Source organism: Pungitius pungitius, chromosome 5, assembly GCF_949316345.1.
Source record: "Pungitius pungitius chromosome 5, fPunPun2.1, whole genome shotgun sequence".
NCBI classification, from domain to species: Eukaryota; Metazoa; Chordata; class Actinopteri; order Perciformes; family Gasterosteidae; genus Pungitius; species Pungitius pungitius.
In genome coordinates this window covers 23,893,195-23,909,520 of record NC_084904.1, presented here as the reverse complement: position 1 = coordinate 23,909,520, position 16,326 = coordinate 23,893,195, and the positions used below count along the sequence as shown (strand labels likewise).

General features: G+C 50.9%; 5 protein-coding genes and 1 long non-coding RNA gene across 11 annotated transcripts; 3 read left to right on the top strand and 3 right to left on the bottom strand.

Annotated features, from left to right (window-relative positions):
- Positions 1-3: 3 nt before the first annotated feature.
- On the bottom strand, positions 4-3,766 carry entr1 (endosome associated trafficking regulator 1). Of its 3 annotated transcripts, none has more exons than XM_037483140.2 (9): positions 3,610-3,766; positions 3,354-3,511; positions 2,287-2,384; positions 2,046-2,205; positions 1,574-1,647; positions 1,382-1,493; positions 746-808; positions 525-664; positions 4-451 (listed from the first exon to the last, which is right to left on the bottom strand). In XM_037483140.2, exons 1-9 carry the CDS (start codon positions 3,641-3,643, stop codon positions 361-363), a joined length of 930 nt encoding a protein of 309 aa, XP_037339037.2. In that variant the 5' UTR covers positions 3,644-3,766; the 3' UTR covers positions 4-360. The 3 variants fall into 3 exon arrangements, with proteins under 3 accessions (XP_037339037.2, XP_037339038.2, XP_062418659.1); XM_037483141.2 differs by having other exon boundaries at positions 3,390-3,511; XM_062562675.1 differs by lacking the exon at positions 4-451 and having other exon boundaries at positions 521-664.
- An 11-nt stretch (positions 3,767-3,777) lies between these two features.
- Positions 3,778-10,016, top strand: chek2 (checkpoint kinase 2). 4 transcript variants are annotated; one of them, XM_062562673.1, is made up of 15 exons: positions 3,791-3,880; positions 4,160-4,469; positions 4,772-4,896; positions 4,990-5,122; positions 6,400-6,490; positions 7,027-7,123; positions 7,258-7,311; positions 7,394-7,458; positions 7,842-7,941; positions 8,197-8,283; positions 8,352-8,515; positions 9,043-9,158; positions 9,230-9,315; positions 9,416-9,481; positions 9,557-10,016. In XM_062562673.1, exons 2-15 carry the CDS (start codon positions 4,169-4,171, stop codon positions 9,656-9,658), a joined length of 1,587 nt encoding a protein of 528 aa, XP_062418657.1. In that variant the 5' UTR covers positions 3,791-3,880; positions 4,160-4,168; the 3' UTR covers positions 9,659-10,016. The 4 variants fall into 4 exon arrangements, with proteins under 4 accessions (XP_062418658.1, XP_062418657.1, XP_037339035.2 ...); XM_037483138.2 differs by having other exon boundaries at positions 3,797-4,061; positions 8,263-8,283; XM_037483137.2 differs by having other exon boundaries at positions 3,803-4,061.
- A 101-nt stretch (positions 10,017-10,117) lies between these two features.
- Positions 10,118-12,579, bottom strand: gstt2 (glutathione S-transferase theta 2). Its single transcript, XM_037483143.2, has 5 exons — positions 12,087-12,579; positions 11,766-11,853; positions 11,484-11,634; positions 10,435-10,611; positions 10,118-10,363 (listed from the first exon to the last, which is right to left on the bottom strand). Exons 1-5 carry the CDS (start codon positions 12,208-12,210, stop codon positions 10,217-10,219), a joined length of 687 nt encoding a protein of 228 aa, XP_037339040.2. The 5' UTR covers positions 12,211-12,579; the 3' UTR covers positions 10,118-10,216.
- LOC119225343 (inactive phospholipid phosphatase 7-like) lies at positions 12,579-15,196 on the top strand. Its single transcript, XM_037483142.2, has 4 exons — positions 12,579-12,864; positions 13,252-13,553; positions 13,654-13,835; positions 14,576-15,196. Exons 1-4 carry the CDS (start codon positions 12,704-12,706, stop codon positions 14,780-14,782), a joined length of 852 nt encoding a protein of 283 aa, XP_037339039.1. The 5' UTR covers positions 12,579-12,703; the 3' UTR covers positions 14,783-15,196.
- On the bottom strand, positions 13,910-14,244 carry LOC134129105 (uncharacterized). The gene is made up of 3 exons (XR_009956294.1): positions 14,143-14,244; positions 14,027-14,111; positions 13,910-13,995 (listed from the first exon to the last, which is right to left on the bottom strand). It is a non-coding gene; the product is annotated as an uncharacterized LOC134129105 (long non-coding RNA).
- A 124-nt stretch (positions 15,197-15,320) lies between the features above and the next one.
- On the top strand, positions 15,321-16,272 carry LOC119225345 (putative uncharacterized protein BRD3OS). Its single transcript, XM_037483144.2, has 2 exons — positions 15,321-15,633; positions 15,739-16,272. Exon 2 carries the CDS (start codon positions 15,821-15,823, stop codon positions 16,112-16,114), a length of 294 nt encoding a protein of 97 aa, XP_037339041.2. The 5' UTR covers positions 15,321-15,633; positions 15,739-15,820; the 3' UTR covers positions 16,115-16,272.
- Positions 16,273-16,326: the final 54 nt, after the last annotated feature.

Sequence of the window (16,326 nt, the reverse complement as noted above, 5' to 3'; positions counted from 1 at the left end):
AAACATGATCAAACAGAAGAGTTCATCATTTAATTAAATAACAAGATGCAGATGCTTTATATTTTTTCATATTTTTACTGGCAAATAAAAACAAAACCGACCAATGAGCAGCAAGATGCCATTGAGCAACTGTGATGTCATCAAAGGTTTACAACATTACTTCTCAAGGTCTATGGGACTGGAGGGGGTCTAGGGCTCCGGAGGATGTCTAAGGGACTGGAGGGGGTCTGGGGGTCTGGAGGATGTCTAAGGGTCTGGAGGGGGTCTAGGGCTCCGGAGGATGTCTAAGGGACTGGAGGGGGTCTAGGGCTCCGGAGGATGTCTAAGGGACTGGAGGGGGTCTGGGGGTCTGCAGGAGATTCAGGATTCTGAGTCCATGTTGGAGATCTTGTCGATGGACTGCAGCAGCTGAGAAACCAGACTGAGAGTTTCTGCTTCCCCCAGAAGTCGACTACAGACACAAAGACAGACAATAAGGCTCAATCTGCTGCTGCTACACACACCTGCTGTCCACAGGTACTCACCGGATGGAGGAGTGGGCGTGGCTTGCCGTCTTGTTAAGGTACTCAGATGCAACGTGAGCATTGTGTCTCATCGTCATGACGATCTCCGACTCCGCTGCTTTTAGACTGTGGTTCTCTGACTGTAGAGTGTCAACCTCCACCTGAGACCCCCCCCCCCCCACACACACATTAATGTGTGAACAGTTTATGGCACACTTTAACAGAGCTGAGGTCTGCCTCACCTGAAGCTGCATCAGCTCCACCTTCAGCCTGGAGACACAGCTCTCTGCTTTCAAGGCTCGCTTCTAACAGACAGACAGACAGAGGCTGGATTGGAAGGTTCCTCACTGAGTGACGTAGTGGACGTGATGTCATGAGGAGACCTGTTCTATTCTCTAATGCTAAGGAAAGGAGCCTCAATGCTCCCTCAGCTCCTTCAGCAAAGGAACCACTGGACCCATGGAGCCAAATCCAGGTCAAAGGTTTTGTTCATTTGAAAAACAAATGTGAACCTGAAAGTTTTGTTGTTGACATTGAACATTGAACATTGAAAAATCATTGTATTCAAAATAAAAATGAGTGGACAAAAAATATTTTCGGGTTGAATATAGTTTTGAATCAGCGCTATATATTTCTTTTTTTTCAATCTTCACTTTTGTATATATTTTGATATTCACTGTACTATATTTTTCGGTTACAGATTTTATATTTTCTGATATTCCGAGATTCAATGACGTCGTGAAAGTTGTATTTTGACATTTTGAATCCAGCCTGTTAAAGGAAACAGGAAGTGATGCGTTATCAGCTCCCCTTTATGACTGACACCGTTTCTTAAAGGGACAGTGACACAGTTGTGATTGGTTGCTGTGGGGTCTCACAGTCATCAGGTGGAGGTTCTGCTCCACAGAGTGAACCATGCTCTCCAGGTCCAGAGCCTCCTTCTCCTCCTGACGCCTCCTCTGGACAAGCTCCTCTGACAGTGCCGCCACCCTGTGGGAAGAACCGAGGCATCCTGGGTAATTACTCACTGACAGTGTCTTCACTTAATGCCGTGATTGGTCGATGCTAACCTGTGCTCGTTAGCATCCGATCTCCTCTGCAGCTCCCTGATGGAGTTCCTCAAGGAGATGTTCTCCTCCTTCAGCTGACACACACACACACACACACACACACACACACACACACAGACACACACACACACACACAGACACACACAGACACACACACACACACACACACACACACACACACACACACACACACACAGACACACACACACACACACACACAGACACACACACACACACACAGACACACACAGACACACACAGACACACACACAGACACACACACACACACACAGACACACACAGACACACACACACACACACACACACACACACAGACACACACAGACAGACACACACACACACACACAGACACACACACACACACAGACACACAGACACACACAGACACACACACAGTCAAGTAAAGACATCAGCACTTTGACCTCTATGGCCTCTTAGTCTTCTAACTGACCTCTTGGATCTGGTTGCCTCTGCTGCTTCTCCTCCTGCAGGAAGTGACTGCTTCAGCAATGGAGATCTCGTCATCTCCTTCATAGTTCTCTGCACCTCCTCCTCCCGCGACTGGGGTCCCGGTAAAGAGTCCCGACTGGACTTCCGGTTTGGTGGAGAACCTAATTCATTCAGGGACGTTGAGAAGTGAGCATTACTTCTCCTGGAGTCAGAGCGTCCAATCAGTGAGCAGCAGGACTCACCTGGTCTCCTCCTCCTCCACGTCTTCCTCCGTGCAGACCGACGACATGCTGCCTACACCTGAAAGGAAGCTCCGCCCCCGGCCCTCCTCCTCGTCCCCCTGATTGGACATTAATAAACACGCTGCGTCTCAATGGCGCTGGGCTGCATCCTGAAGGACGCGTAGGTCACGACTCGGCAGGACCATGTGGAGGTCACATCATTTGTGGCCCAGCATATCCCAGCATGCAGCGCGGTAGAGTTCTCTTTTAAATTCACTCAAATATTTACCAATACTGTCTCTCAGACTGTCCCCTCACCTGAACCCCTCTGGGTCTTAAGTCCCTCCATGTTCTGCTTCTCCTAAACATCAACGTGAGCTCAGACAGACACGTTATGAACCTGAAACATCACGTTCTAAGTCACCAACGTCACACAATAAATACACAAAGAAACTCCTTTAGTTTAGTTGTGTGATTCTAAAGGTTCATGTAGTTGTTTGATGGAGAAGCATCAAGCTGAAGGAGAACCTTGAGTGTGACCTTCAGCTTCTGGAGCTTGGACACATTCTGTAAGATCTGAAGTTACAGGTCAAGTAGCTCACAAGATGCAAGAAAAGAAAGTCCTTGTATTCAAGAGAATAAATATGTATTTTCATTGACAGTATTGATTGATTCCTCTGCCTTGAGTCTACAATATTACTTTTAGATGAAAGTACAGACTGATTTCATTTGAATTTAAAATAATCCGAAAAATTTCCTGAAATCTCTCATGCTCCGGAGGAGAAGCGTATCTTCATGAATTAAATGAAATAAGAAGATTCTCTTGTCTATCTGCATTTTATACGTTTTGGGGGTTTTAAGGCTTTTGTAGCAGGTTGCTAGGCAACGGAAGCAGCGGAGGTGAAGCTGATGACGTAAGCAGGAAGTCCCCCGTAGGACAGAGCGTCCCACGTCAGAGACCTTTTGATTCAGCCTCTGTGGTTGTTGGAGGAGCAGAAGGTCTACAAAGGCTACAAGGATGCAGACTAGCTAGTGTGTGACACACTAAGGCCAAGCAGTAGAGGTACAACATGATGATGTCACTGCACCTGTGGAGAGGCCTCAGAGAAGAAACAGCTGCTGACCTCAGGGTCAAACAGATGGCCCTGGTCTTCTTCTGGGTTCAGGTCCTGGTTCAGGTCCTGGCCCTGGTCCTCGTTCTTCCAGCGTAGGAACTCTCTGAAGGAGAACGGGTTCAAGTCCTCATCTGGGGGTCAAGGTTCATCATGAGACCTCAGATCAGCTCACTAGATGGAAGCGTGAGATGAGCTGATAAACATAAACATCGACAGTAATCAAACTCACCGTCTGTGATGATCAGACTCTTCTGTTTGGACATGACGTCACACAGCCGCGTCACTCATCGATCACCTACATCGATCACCCGCCGTGAGTTTCTCCTCCTGCGGAACAAGACCAGACCCGGAAACGCGCCGAGCTCACGTGACCAACCTTCTACCTTCTCATTGGCTGATGGGACCACGTGACGCAAGCAGAGCGAACGGTAGAGGGAAACAAACGGAAAGATTCGAGTTTGTCTCCACGTGTCCCGGTGCAGAGCAGCGGATCCCCTCCGGTGAGTCACGTGAGTGCATGAGCCCGGTTCGGCTCGGCTCGGTTTGGTTCGGATCGGCCCGCTGCGTCTCGCGGATCGAAAGCAGCTCTGTCCTACCGGACCGTCTGTCCTGGTTCTTGTGGGGACGGGGCTAGACAATCACCCTGGTCTGGTCTGGTTCTGGTCCCGGGTCAGTTTTAAGGTGCGCGCGTGACGGTGATTCAATGACGTCGTTCTTTAGAAGTAGTTCATCAGCTTCAATGTGTCACATGACCAGTGTGACGTGTGTCCGATCTGCAGAGCTGGAACATGTTGGAAGAGATTCCATATGAGGGGGGGCAGCCCCAGTCCACCCAGTCCCCATCCCAGGCCCAGTCCACCCAGTCCACCCAGTCCCCATCCCAGGCCCAGTCCACCCAGTCTACGTCCAAGTCCCAGCCCGGTTCCAGTTCTTCCAGCGGTCCGATCTCAGCCAGTCAGTCCTCCAGTGGCTCTGGGACCCTGAGCAGCGTGGACACCATCCCTGTCCCCTTGTCCTCAGTCCCTGAAGAACCAGAACCTCAACCGTGGGGCCGCCTGCTGCCGATGGCTCAGGGCTTCAGGAGCCTGGGTGAGCTAACATGCTAAAGCTACACCAGGGACTAGAACCTGTTAACAGATACTCTGTTGTGTTCTGAATGTATGGGTTGGTTTTTATTAACATGCATCACTTGTACACGCGTGACGTGGTCTGACATGAAAGCTCTCCGTGAGGGGGTTGGAGACCATCCATCTACTCACCTGCAATAGTCCACTATTGCAGGTGAGTAGATGGATGGTCTCCATGGTTTAACATCAAACTGGTGACAGCGATAGAGATGCATGTTGATAACAACGGGGTGACGGATCAGCTGTTTGTTTGTTTGTTGACAGACTGCTTTGAGGACCAGTACCTCTTCGGGAGGGACTCCAAGTGTAATTATGTTCTGAACGATCCAGATGAAATTCAATCCAAGAAGTTCCGAATATATAGCAAGAGACACTTCAGGATCTACAGAGTGAGATCACTTCCTGTTTGCTTATTATCATGATTGATGACTACAGACCCTGAAGGGAACCAGTCTGTCTCTCTCTACCCGTCTGTCCTTCAGGAGGGCACGGAGGTCTTTGTGCTGGACTTTAGTAACAACGGGACGTTTGTTGACGGCCTTCGTATCGGTAAAGACAAGAAGCTTCCTCTGGTCAACAACGCTGTGATCTCATTGGCTGAGCAACGGAACAAAGGTCAGCCCCTCCTTGTCCTTCAGCAACCCGTCTCACATCTCACTGTCCTTCAGCAACCTGTCTCACATCTCACTGTCCTTCAGCAACCTGTCTCACATCTCACTGTCCTTCTGCAACCCGTCTCACATCTCACTGTCCTTCAGCAACCCGTCTCACATCTCACTGTCCTTCTGCAACCCGTCTCACATCTCACTGTCCTTCAGCAACCCGTCTCACATCTCACTGTCCTTCAGCAACCCGTCTCACATCTCACTGTCCTTCAGCAACCCGTCTCACATCTCACTGTCCTTCAGCAACCCGTCTCACATCTCACTGTCCTTCAGCAACCTGTCTCACATCTCACTGTCCTTCAGCAACCCGTCTCACATCTCACTGTCCTTCAGCAACCTGTCTCACATCTCACTGTCCTTCAGCAACCTGTCTCACATCTCACTGTCCTTCAGCAACCTGTCTCACATCTCACTGTCCTTCAGCAACCCGTCTCACATCTCACTGTCCTTCTGCAACCCGTCTCACATCTCACTGTCCTTCAGCAACCCGTCTCACATCTCACTGTCCTTCTGCAACCCGTCTCACATCTCACTGTCCTCAGCAACCCGTCTCACATCTCACTGTCTGTCCTTCTGCAACCCGTCTCACATCTCACTGTCCTTCAGCAACCCGTCTCACATCTCACTGTCTGTCCTTCTGCAACCCGTCTCACATCTCACTGTCCTTCAGCAACCTGTCTCACATCTCACTGTCCTTCAGCAACCCGTCTCACATCTCACTGTCCTTCTGCAACCCGTCTCACATCTCACTGTCCTTCAGCAACCCGTCTCACATCTCACTGTCCTCAGCAACCCGTCTCACATCTCACTGTCTGTCCTTCTGCAACCCGTCTCACATCTCACTGTCCTTCAGCAACCCGTCTCACATCTCACTGTCCTCAGCAACCCGTCTCACATCTCACTGTCCTCAGCAACCCGTCTCACATCTCACTGTCCTCAGCAACCCGTCTCACATCTCACTGTCTGTCCTTCTGCAACCCGTCTCACATCTCACTGTCCTTCAGCAACCCGTCTCACATCTCACTGTCCTCAGCAACCCGTCTCACATCTCACTGTCTGTCCTTCTGCAACCCGTCTCACATCTCACTGTCCTTCAGCAACCCGTCTCACATCTCACTGTCCTCAGCAACCCGTCTCACATCTCACTGTCCTTCAGCAACCCGTCTCACATCTCACTGTCCTTCAGCAACCCGTCTCACATCTCACTGTCTGTCCTTCTGCCTGCAGTCTTTGTCTTTATCGATTTGATGTCAGACCATCAGTCCAGTTTACCTAAAGAGCTTCAGGAGAAGTATCTTCTGACTCGACGCATTGGAACGTGAGTCCAACGCCGCTGTGATTCATTTCATGTTCTTCTTAGTCTGCACATGGAACGTCTTCTGTCCTGAAACCACCACTAACTCCCCAAAATGGAAACTATTTGCTGGGGAGAAAAGGGAGAAGAAACCTCAGTGAGACACAGAGGGTCCTCTGTCAGGATGGAGGTGGAGGTCACGTAGAGAATGAACAACGTGAAAGATGCAACTCATGAAATGATCCAAAGGTTGAGAGTAGTAAGCCAGGCAGGACCACTGCAGGTAGAACCTCCATCAGGTAGAACCTCCATCAGGTAGAACCTCCATCAGGTAGAACCATAATCAGGTAGAACCATAATCAGGTAGAACCTCCATCAGGTAGAACCTCCATCAGGTAGAACCTCCATCAGGTAGAACCATAATCAGGTAGAACCTCCATCAGGTAGAACCATAATCAGGTAGAACCATAATCAGGTAGAACCTCAATCAGGTAGAACCTTCATCAGGTAGAACCTCCATCAGGTAGAACCTCCATCAGGTATGTGTGTGTGCGTTGCAGAGGAGTGTGTGGGGAAGTCAAACTGGCCTTTGAGAGATCGTCCTGCCAGAAGTTTGCTGTAAAAATAATAAACAAGAAGAACTTTCATTCTGAAGGGGTGAGTCATCTGATCTGCTCTCTGATTGGCTAAGAGCTGTCCTTCTTCCTTTCCTTATTATTCATTTCCTTGCTGTTAGCAATGTCCCAGTGGGACAGCTGTCATGTGACCTGTGTGTTTTTGTCCAATCACAGACGGCGACACGAAACGCTCAGACGGAGATCGAGATTCTAAAGAGAGTCGACCACGTGAGTTCCTTGATGAAAAATAGTAACTGATCATCAACAATAACTTATTGTTCTCCTCTCCTTGTTTCCTCGTTTCCTGCAGCCTTGTCTCATAAAGACGGAGGACTTCTATCAGACGGAGGACAGTTATTACATCGTGTTGGAGCTGTAAGTAACTTCTACTCACAAAATACCCTTCAACCACAATACAGTTACACCTGCCTGTCCCTGCCTGTCCCTGTCTGTCCCTGTCTGTCTCTGCCTGTCCCTGCCTGTCCCTGTCTGTCCCTGTCTGTCTCTGCCTGTCCCTGCCTGTCCCTGTCTGTCCCTGTCTGTCTCTGTCTGTCCCTGTCTGTCCCTGCCTGTCCCTGCCTGTCCCTGTCTGTCCCTGCCTGTCCCTGCCTGTCTCTGCCTGTCCCTGCCTGTCCCTGTCTGTCCCTGTCTGTCCCTGCCTGTCCCTGTCTGTCCCTGCCTGTCCCTGCCTGTCTCTGCCTGTCACTGCCTGTCTCTGTCTGTCCCTGCCTGTCCCTGCCTGTCCCTGTCTGTCTTAGGATGGAGGGAGGGGAGCTCTTCCAAAGAGTAAAGTCTCAGCAGCAGCTCGATGAGTCCATCACCAAACTTTATTTCTATCAGATGCTGAAAGCAGTTCAGGTGAGACATAATACTACAGATAAATACTACAGTAGGTAGTACTACAACAGGTAGAATACTACAGTAAACTACGGTATTGTATTCATAACCGTACCGAGATAATGTATAAAAACATTAAATCTGAAATAGATAAATGGTGCTTTTGCCTCTAATTACTAATTAATAAATGTATTGTACACAATAAAATGAGTGGAAATGAAATACAATAGTACTGTGTATGAGGATTACTCATCAGATGTGTGTCTGTGTGTGTAGTACCTCCACAGTAAAGGAATCATCCACAGAGACCTGAAGCCAGAGAACATTCTTCTGTCCTCACAGGAAGACGTGTGTCTCATCAAGGTACACACATCTTCATCGTCATCATAACCTTCCTCATCATCATCATCATCATCGTGCGTGTGTGTCAGGTGACGGACTTCAATCAGTCCCGGATCCTGGAGGAGACCCTGCTGATGAAGACCCTGTGTGGGACCCCCTCCTACCTGGCCCCTGAGGTCTTCACCCAGGCCTCCACCAGTGGCTACGGGCTGGCTGTGGACCTGTGGAGCCTGGGAGTTCTGCTCTTTGTGTGGTACGTGGTACTGTTCATTCCAGAAGACCCCTCCTTTCTGGAAGGGTCTCCCTCCGTTTTGTTCCAGCGTCTCGACAGTGGAGGACAATTCAATCTCTTTAGCTGGAGTCCCATCACTGCTGGAGCGTGAGGACATTTCTAGACCTGGTCCAAAGAAGACTCCGTCTTTTAGTGCTTTAGAAACATGGATCATACCCGGTAATACTTGTAAATTATCCGCTTGTCTGAGCTGGGAGGCGGGTCTAAGAAGCAGTCAGCCAATCACTGATGACGTTAATGAGTGACTTAGAAACAGCTGGACCCAGATGCACCTGAAGGTTTAGCTAGCTAGTTAGCTACATGCTAACGTGCACCACACACGGCACACAACCAGGACGGGGATAAGAACAGGCACATTTCATCCAAAATGATTCATTGTGTGAAGTTCTGTGGCGGCCCGTCTCACACCTACACGACTGCTTGATGGATGGATGGAGGTCACGTGACGGTCTCCTGGTAACCTGTCTCTCTACCTGTCTGTCTCTCAGCCTGTGTGGTTATCCTCCTTTCCACGAGAGCTTTGGGGGTCAGTCGGTCACAGAGCAGATCCTCCGTGGAGAGTTCACCATGGTGCCATCCAGGTGGAGGAGCATCTCGGATCCAGGTACTACTACTCTAGTACTTCTACTGTAGTACTGCTGCTGCTGTAGTGCTGACATGGAGCTGTGTGTACAGCGAAGGACGTGGTGAGGAAGCTGCTGGTTGTTGATCCCAGGCGGAGGATGACCATCGAGGAAGCTCTGCAGCACCCATGGTTACAGGTAACGCTGCTCTATGATGTCATCTGAGGCTTGATGATGTCATGAGACATGATGCAGGGTCATGATGGGAAAGGTAGCCTGCAGTGTTTTCTCTCTACAGGATGGGGAAATGTTGCAGACGGCTCACGGGCTCATGTTCCCCTCTGACGATGCTGCTGTTGCCACGGTAACGATATGCACATTTTCATTCATTAAAACTCGTAGATATTAACGCTGACTCCGCCCCTGACTCCTCCCCCAGTCAGAGGTGGAGTCATCCGCCAGGAGGAAACGAGGAAGAGATGGAGACGAAGAAGAACCTCAGGCCAAACGGAGTCAAGTCCCGCCCCCTGCTCCAGAGTAGAGGACCAATCGGGTCCAGATGTTCCTCGCGTCATGTGACTGCACATGTTCAGTACAGGAACATTGTAAATAAAGTTTTTTGAATAAAGTACTAAATATTTTTCCCAAAATGGAGTCGATGTTTTTAAGACATTTATGTAAAACAATAGCTGATCAATAAGATCGGTTGGGTCAAAATGGCCCCGCCCCTTATGGCTCTGCTTCAATAAAACCATTATGCTAGGCTACTGCTAACGTATAGCTAACGTCAACATTTTAAACTAAGGGGGTGAAACGCCCCAAGAACATGTGATCTGGATAACCAATCAACCATTAGCTCGATTATTGACCCTTGGCCACGCCCCCAGCAAGATGTCACATGACTACTTTTAAAAGCTAGTGGAACCATTTCGGTTTTTGTGTTGTCATGGCGACAGCAAGACTAAACAAATAAAATAATGTCAAAAACGGTACTTTTTTCAAAAATTTTAATGATTGACGTCTTGAGACCTGGTGAAATAGTCTCCTGATGCTGGAGGACGATTGGCTCCTCCCTGAGGCAGGCGGGGCCGGTGTGATGTCACAGCTTGGCTTCGCGGCGCTCCCTGACGCCGTACAGGACGGCGTGCGCCCGGTGGAAGGCCTCGCCCACGGCCGCCTGGACTCTGCTCCTCCAGCGCTGCAGCCGAGGACGCCGCTCCATGACGTCTCGCCCCCCCGCCAACGGCTGCAGAGACACACCGAGCACGCTCAGAAACCTCTTCCCACACGGGGGTCAACATCCAACCAATCGCTGACCTGCATGAGCTCACAGACGGCGAGCAGGTCGGCAACGCTGATGTCATCGCCGCACAGGAAGGGCTGGCGACCCAGGAACATGGACTCCAGCTGGTCCAGAGTGTCCTCCAGCTGAGACACGGCACGAGACAAATGCACCTCGTCCACCGGAGAGACAGTCTGAGACGGGAGCAGCACCTGAGACACAAACAGCTGGAGTAAGAGACATGAGACAGACAGGCAGGCAGGAGACAGGAGACACAGACAGACAGACAGGCAGGAGACACAGACAGACAGACAGGAGACACAGACAGACAGACAGGCAGGAGACACAGACAGACAGGCAGGAGACACAGACAGACAGGCAGGAGACACAGACAGACAGACAGGAGACACAGACAGACAGACAGACAGGAGACACAGACAGACAGACAGACAGGAGACACAGACAGACAGACAGACAGGAGACACAGACAGACAGGCAGGAGACACAGACAGACAGGCAGGAGACACAGACAGACAGACAGGAGACACAGACAGACAGACAGACAGGAGACACAGACAGACAGACAGACAGGAGACACAGACAGACAGGCAGGAGACACAGACAGACAGACAGGAGACACAGACAGACAGACAGACAGGAGACACAGACAGACAGACAGGAGACACAGACAGACAGGCAGGAGACACAGACAGGAGACACAGACAGACAGGCAGGAGACACAGACAGACAGACAGGAGACACAGACAGACAGACAGACAGGAGACACAGACAGACAGACAGGAGACACAGACAGGAGACACAGACAGACAGACAGACAGGAGACACAGACAGACAGACAGGAGACACAGACAGACAGGCAGGAGACACAGACAGGAGACACAGACAGACAGGCAGGAGACACAGACAGACAGACAGGAGACACAGACAGACAGACAGACAGGAGACACAGACAGACAGACAGGAGACACAGACAGACAGGCAGGAGACACAGACAGGAGACACAGACAGACAGGCAGACAGGAGACACAGACAGACAGGCAGGAGACAGGAGACACAGACAGACCTCCAGTATAAACACCCTGGCAGCGTGGGGTCGTGTGTTGGTGTGATGCCAGGCCGTGTACTCGTCCACTCTGGCTCGTCTCTCTGGTTGCCGTGGATACCAGTGCTCTGGGACATCGTACTTGTTGCACAGGTACTTCATGATGGCATCACTGCAACACACACACACACACACACACACACACACACACACACACACACACACACACACACACACACACACTGTGTTATTGTTGCGTAAAGAAACGTCTTCACTATAATGTGTGTGTGTGTGTGTCTCTACCTCTCCGTGAGGACAAACCCGTTGTCCTCCATCACTGGAACCTTCTGCATCGGGTTTAACTTGGTGAATTCTGGAGTCCGGTTCTCTCCTGTGAACGTACGAACCAGCTTAAGGTTCGGGAACAAACCACAAGTTCATTGGTGGCTTCAGAACACGTGATCACGTTTGCGGGTCTCACCAAGCGCGCGATGCTCTCTAAATACAGAGGGCAAGGTTCTCCGGGGCAAAGGTCACGGAAGTAGAAAAACCTCGGGTTCAAAATGCTCACTGAGCAACGAGCCTTTTACCGGACCGGTAGTGACCCGATCACCGGGAACTCACCTCTCCGCAGGGCCACGGGGCGGACCGTGTGCGGGACGCCGGTGCAGCTCAGCAGGACGTGCAGCGCCCTGCAGGGCTGCGACAGGAGGTCCAGGTACACCTGCACCGGGCGGCGGGTTGCCATGGAGACCGGGCTGTTTTTAACGGGTCAAAAACCGGGGAGACGAACGGCCGCTCTACTTCGTCCACGAGTCCGGTGGCGGGTCCGCTGCGCCCCTTCCGGCTGCTGCGCGCACTGCGGTGACGCGGCGACTCCTAAAACTACCTCAAAGTTTAGGTTTGAACGTTTGAAAAAATACAATTGATTCAAAAACAAGTGGACCAAAAGTATTTGGGGTTGAAAGTTTTGACTCTTTGAATTTTTCTCTTGTTTTTCTCACATTGGGACTTTGGACCGTGACGTGTGGTCAGGGGGCGGGGCGTGTGTCCCTGAGTGACGTGTGGACAGGGGGCGGGGCGTGTGTCCCTGAGTGATGTGTGTACATGTGTGTGTGTGGTCTCTGAACAGCTGACACCAGAAGAAGAACTCCAGCTCTTCTATTAATAGCAGTATCCCTCAGAGTCTCAGACCCGCTTCACCCGTCTCACCACAACCACCCGTCTCACCTCCGTCCGTCATGCCCAGCAGCCAGGCCCGGTCCCGGGCCAGAGACCGGAACAATGTCCTGAACCGACCCGAGTTCCTGTCTCTGAACCAGCCCTTCAGCAGGGAGCATGGGGGTGGAGGTGCTCGAAGAGCCAGCAGACCGCACAGTCAGCAGGAGGACTTGGGGGGGAGGTAAGAGGCTCCGCCCTCTGACATCACAGCCCACATTTAGAGACCAACCGGTTCCTGAACCAGGACCCGGAGACAGTCTGGATCTACATGAATCTATAAAAGAAGGTCTGTTCTCTGTGTCCGGATCTCTTCGTCCAGTACTCTGAACTGGTCTCATGGTCAGTCCTGGTCTCTGTCTCCTGGACTCTGTTCTGGTTTCTCTGTTTCCAATCCATCTTGGTCGATGTCCTTTTATTCTGGTCTCTTAATTCTTGTCCCTGCATTCCAATCTCTTCATCCAGTACTCTGAACTGGTCTCACAATTGGTTCTGTGTACTGGTCTCCTGGTCACTGTGTCTTGGTCCTTTGTGCTAGTCTCACAGTCTGTCCTGGTCCCTGTGTCCTCAGGGGTCCCAGGGACTCTTCAGATGGGGTCCCGGTTCCTGATGGGGAGGCAAAGGAGGATTGTATGCAGCTGAACCCGTCGTTTGGGGGCATCGCCATCAGCTCCCTGCTGGCCATCGACATTAGCCTGTCTAAGCGTCTGGGGGTCTGCGTGGGGACACGGGGGTCCGGGGCTCCCATGAGGTCCATGGTGGTCCTGCTGTCCCTCAGTGGACACGCCTTTACCTGGTTCTGTGGGGCGCTGATCTGCCTGTGGAGGAGCAACACGCTGGCAGGACAGGAGGTCCTGGTGAACCTGCTGCTGGGTAATCACCTGCCTATCTGCCTCCTGTCTGTCTGTCTCTATACTACCTGTCTCTTTGTCACCTGTCTCTCTCTCCATTAATCCCTGTCTATCTAACTTAGCTCTGACCCTTGACCTGATGACAATCGCCGGCGTGCAGAAGTTGGTGAAGCGCAGAGGACCCTGGGACTTCCCGCCGGGGTTCCTGGACTACGTTGCCATGGATACGTATTCTTTCCCAGCAGCCCACGCCAGCCGGGCCGTCATGGTGTCCAACTTCCTGTTGACTCACCTGGTGCTGGCGGTCTGTGTCATCATCAATTTAGAGCAGTGATTGGTCGAAACACACCTCCCGTCTGTCTCTCTCTCTGCTAACACGTTACCTGTCTGTCTGTCTGCTAACACGTTACCTGTCTCTCTCTCTGCTAACACGTTACCTGTCTGTCTGTCTGCTAACACGTTACCTGTCTGTCTCTCTCTCTGCTAACACGTTACCTGTCTGTCTGTCTGCTAACACGTTACCTGTCTGTCTCTCTCTCTGCTAACACGTTACCTGTCTGTCTGTCTGCTAACACGTTACCTGTCTGTCTCTCTTTCTGCTAACACGTTACCTGTCTGTCTGTCTGCTAACACGTTACCTGTCTGTCTGTCTGCTAACACGTTACCTGTCTGTCTCTCTCTGCTAACACGTTACCTGTCTGTCTGTCTGCTAACACGTTACCTGTCTGTCTGTCTGCTAACACGTTACCTGTCTGTCTCTCTCTCTGCTAACACGTTACCTGTCTGTCTCTCTCTCTGCTAACACGTTACCTGTCTGTCTGTCTGTCTGCTAACACATTACTTCAAATAACAAGAAAATAAAAAATGATTTTTGAACATCACTGACAACCATGTGATCAGCTGCCAGCCAATCAAGAGAGAGCTGTTCTCAATCGCTATGTTGATTATTCAGAAGTAACACCTTTAACAGATTAAACGTGTGACTTTATTTAGCTAGATGACTCCGTGTTAGTCCGCCGTTGAACCGGTCTTCCTATCCTCCAGGTGCCCCTCAGGATCCTGCTCTACCTGTGGGCCGTCCTGGCGGGCGTGTCTCGGGTGCTGTTGGGTAAACACCACCTGTCGGACGTCGGCTGTGGCTTCGCCCTGGGCCTCCTGCACTTCAGCCTGGTGGAGTCCGTGTGGCTGGACTCCGACACCTGCCAGACCCTCATCTCCATCGGCACGCTGCGCTGGACTCCGCTCATCTGAACTGGTCTGGACCAGCTCTGCAGTACTGCACACGTTTTTTTTTTAATTAGCCTGTCTGGACTCGATCCTCCATTGAGGCCAGTTTGGACTTCACGTTGAGAAACTCCATGACGACTGATTTCGGGGAGTCTTGGGAGCTGCTTCAGATAGTGGTTCAAAGATGCTGTAAAGACATTAAGCGCCTCCCCTCCCAGTGGACAACCAGTAAGCCCCTCCCAGTGGACTACCTTTAAACCCCCACCCTGCTGCACTACGCTGATGGATATTCTATATTGATGTATAGATATTTTGACGCGTTTCATCACAGTTCAGTCATATACTAACGCTGACAGAACAGATAAATGAAGTTCTTTAGCAGCAAAACAAACAGAAAACGGTTTAAATCTGATATTAAATAAAATCCTTTCATCCATCTGGACTGGATCAGTTTTCACTTTAAACTTCTGAAACATCTCATTCATTAGTAAACGATGTTTGCACTGTGAGTGGTGATAGTCCTCGTGAATAGGAGCTGATTCACTTCCTCGTAGGAACCTTTGGTACCCGGCTGTGTGTTTCTGTCCGGACCGGTTTTTCAAACACACCGTTGCTATGGCGGCGGCCCGCTAACACCGACTAAACCTGGAGAGAAGCAGTGAATGCTCTGACGTGTTGCCTTCTGGTGTAGTGACGTCACTATGTCGGTGAACGTCAGCTAGTGTGTTTATCTTGTGCTAATTGAAGCTAACTGAGCTAATTGAAGCTAACTGAGCTAATCGAAGCTAACTGAGATAGCAGCAGGATTATCCGTTAGCTGACAGGCGGCTAACGCCCATCAGCTCCGCTTAACATCCGGAAGTGACCGATGGGCTGTGAGTGTTTTTCATTTACTTTACTGAAGTGTAAGAGGTCTGTTCATTATGACGTCATCTCACCCAGTGAAGGTTTGAGCTCGACTCTTGGGGACTGTTTTGCAGGTTCTGCTCACAGGTCAGACTCTCCACACTGAGATGGACCTCGTTGTCTTCAGACCACTTCTGTCCCCATGCCGGTTTCAACATGTCGGACTGTGACCCAGCTGCTGCAGAGGGCCTTCCCGGTCCAGGTCCTGTCCGACCCCCCCTGGCAGAGAAGGCTTTGTCGGAGGCCTTCTCCCGGCTGAGGTACCGGGACACGTCCCTGCTGGTCTGGCAGCAGCAGCAGCAGGACATGCAGGCCGCCCCCCCCTTCACCTACCTGAGCCGCAGCCAGTCGGCCTGGTACAGCAGCTTTGGGAACCAGGCGGTTCTGGTCCGGGACAAGAAGGGCCTGGAGGTGGAAGAGGGGCGCTCCAGGATCTGCAGCGTCATGTAGACCAGAACCAGAGCGGACTGGTTTCACGTGCATTGAACAGCGCGTGGTTCCGGTGTCAGAGGACGTCAGGAGCGCTAAGCATTGTGGGAAATGTGACTGATTCGATTGATCCATCATGAGGCTTCGTGGACTGAATATTAAACGTCAAAGAGGCTCCAGTCGGCATCAGTTTATGTGTTTATTTATGAAAACAAAAGGAACTCAGAAAATAA

What these genes read in the sequence shown, in the direction of transcription:
- gstt2 (XM_037483143.2), bottom strand. Translation starts at nt 12,210, where the DNA reads ATGGCAACCCGCCGCCCGGTGCAGGTGTACCTGGACCTCCTGTCGCAG. An exon ending in CCCCGTGGCCCTGCGGAGAG is followed by an intron (nt 11,854 to 12,086) that starts GTGAGTTCCCGG and finishes GTACGTTCACAG; the next exon opens with GAGAGAACCGGACTCCAGAA. An exon ending in CCGTCTGTGAGCTCATGCAG is followed by an intron (nt 10,364 to 10,434) that starts GTCAGCGATTGG and finishes GTGTCTCTGCAG; the next exon opens with CCGTTGGCGGGGGGGCGAGA.
- entr1 (XM_037483140.2), bottom strand. Translation starts at nt 3,643, where the DNA reads ATGTCCAAACAGAAGAGTCTGATCATCACAGACG. An exon ending in GAGTCTGATCATCACAGACG is followed by an intron (nt 3,512 to 3,609) that starts GTGAGTTTGATT and finishes CTTGACCCCCAG; the next exon opens with ATGAGGACTTGAACCCGTTC. An exon ending in TCTCTGAGGCCTCTCCACAG is followed by an intron (nt 2,385 to 3,353) that starts GTGCAGTGACAT and finishes ATGTCCAATCAG; the next exon opens with GGGGACGAGGAGGAGGGCCG.
- LOC119225345 (XM_037483144.2), top strand. Translation starts at nt 15,821, where the DNA reads ATGTCGGACTGTGACCCAGCTGCTGCAGAGGGCCTTCCCGGTCCAGGT.
- LOC119225343 (XM_037483142.2), top strand. Translation starts at nt 12,704, where the DNA reads ATGCCCAGCAGCCAGGCCCGGTCCCGGGCCAGAGACCGGAACAATGTC. An exon ending in CAGGAGGACTTGGGGGGGAG is followed by an intron (nt 12,865 to 13,251) that starts GTAAGAGGCTCC and finishes CTGTGTCCTCAG; the next exon opens with GGGTCCCAGGGACTCTTCAG. An exon ending in CCTGGTGAACCTGCTGCTGG is followed by an intron (nt 13,554 to 13,653) that starts GTAATCACCTGC and finishes TATCTAACTTAG; the next exon opens with CTCTGACCCTTGACCTGATG.
- chek2 (XM_062562673.1), top strand. Translation starts at nt 4,169, where the DNA reads ATGTTGGAAGAGATTCCATATGAGGGGGGGCAGCCCCAGTCCACCCAG. An exon ending in GGCTGAGCAACGGAACAAAG is followed by an intron (nt 5,123 to 6,399) that starts GTCAGCCCCTCC and finishes TTCTGCCTGCAG; the next exon opens with TCTTTGTCTTTATCGATTTG. An exon ending in AGAACTTTCATTCTGAAGGG is followed by an intron (nt 7,124 to 7,257) that starts GTGAGTCATCTG and finishes GTCCAATCACAG; the next exon opens with ACGGCGACACGAAACGCTCA.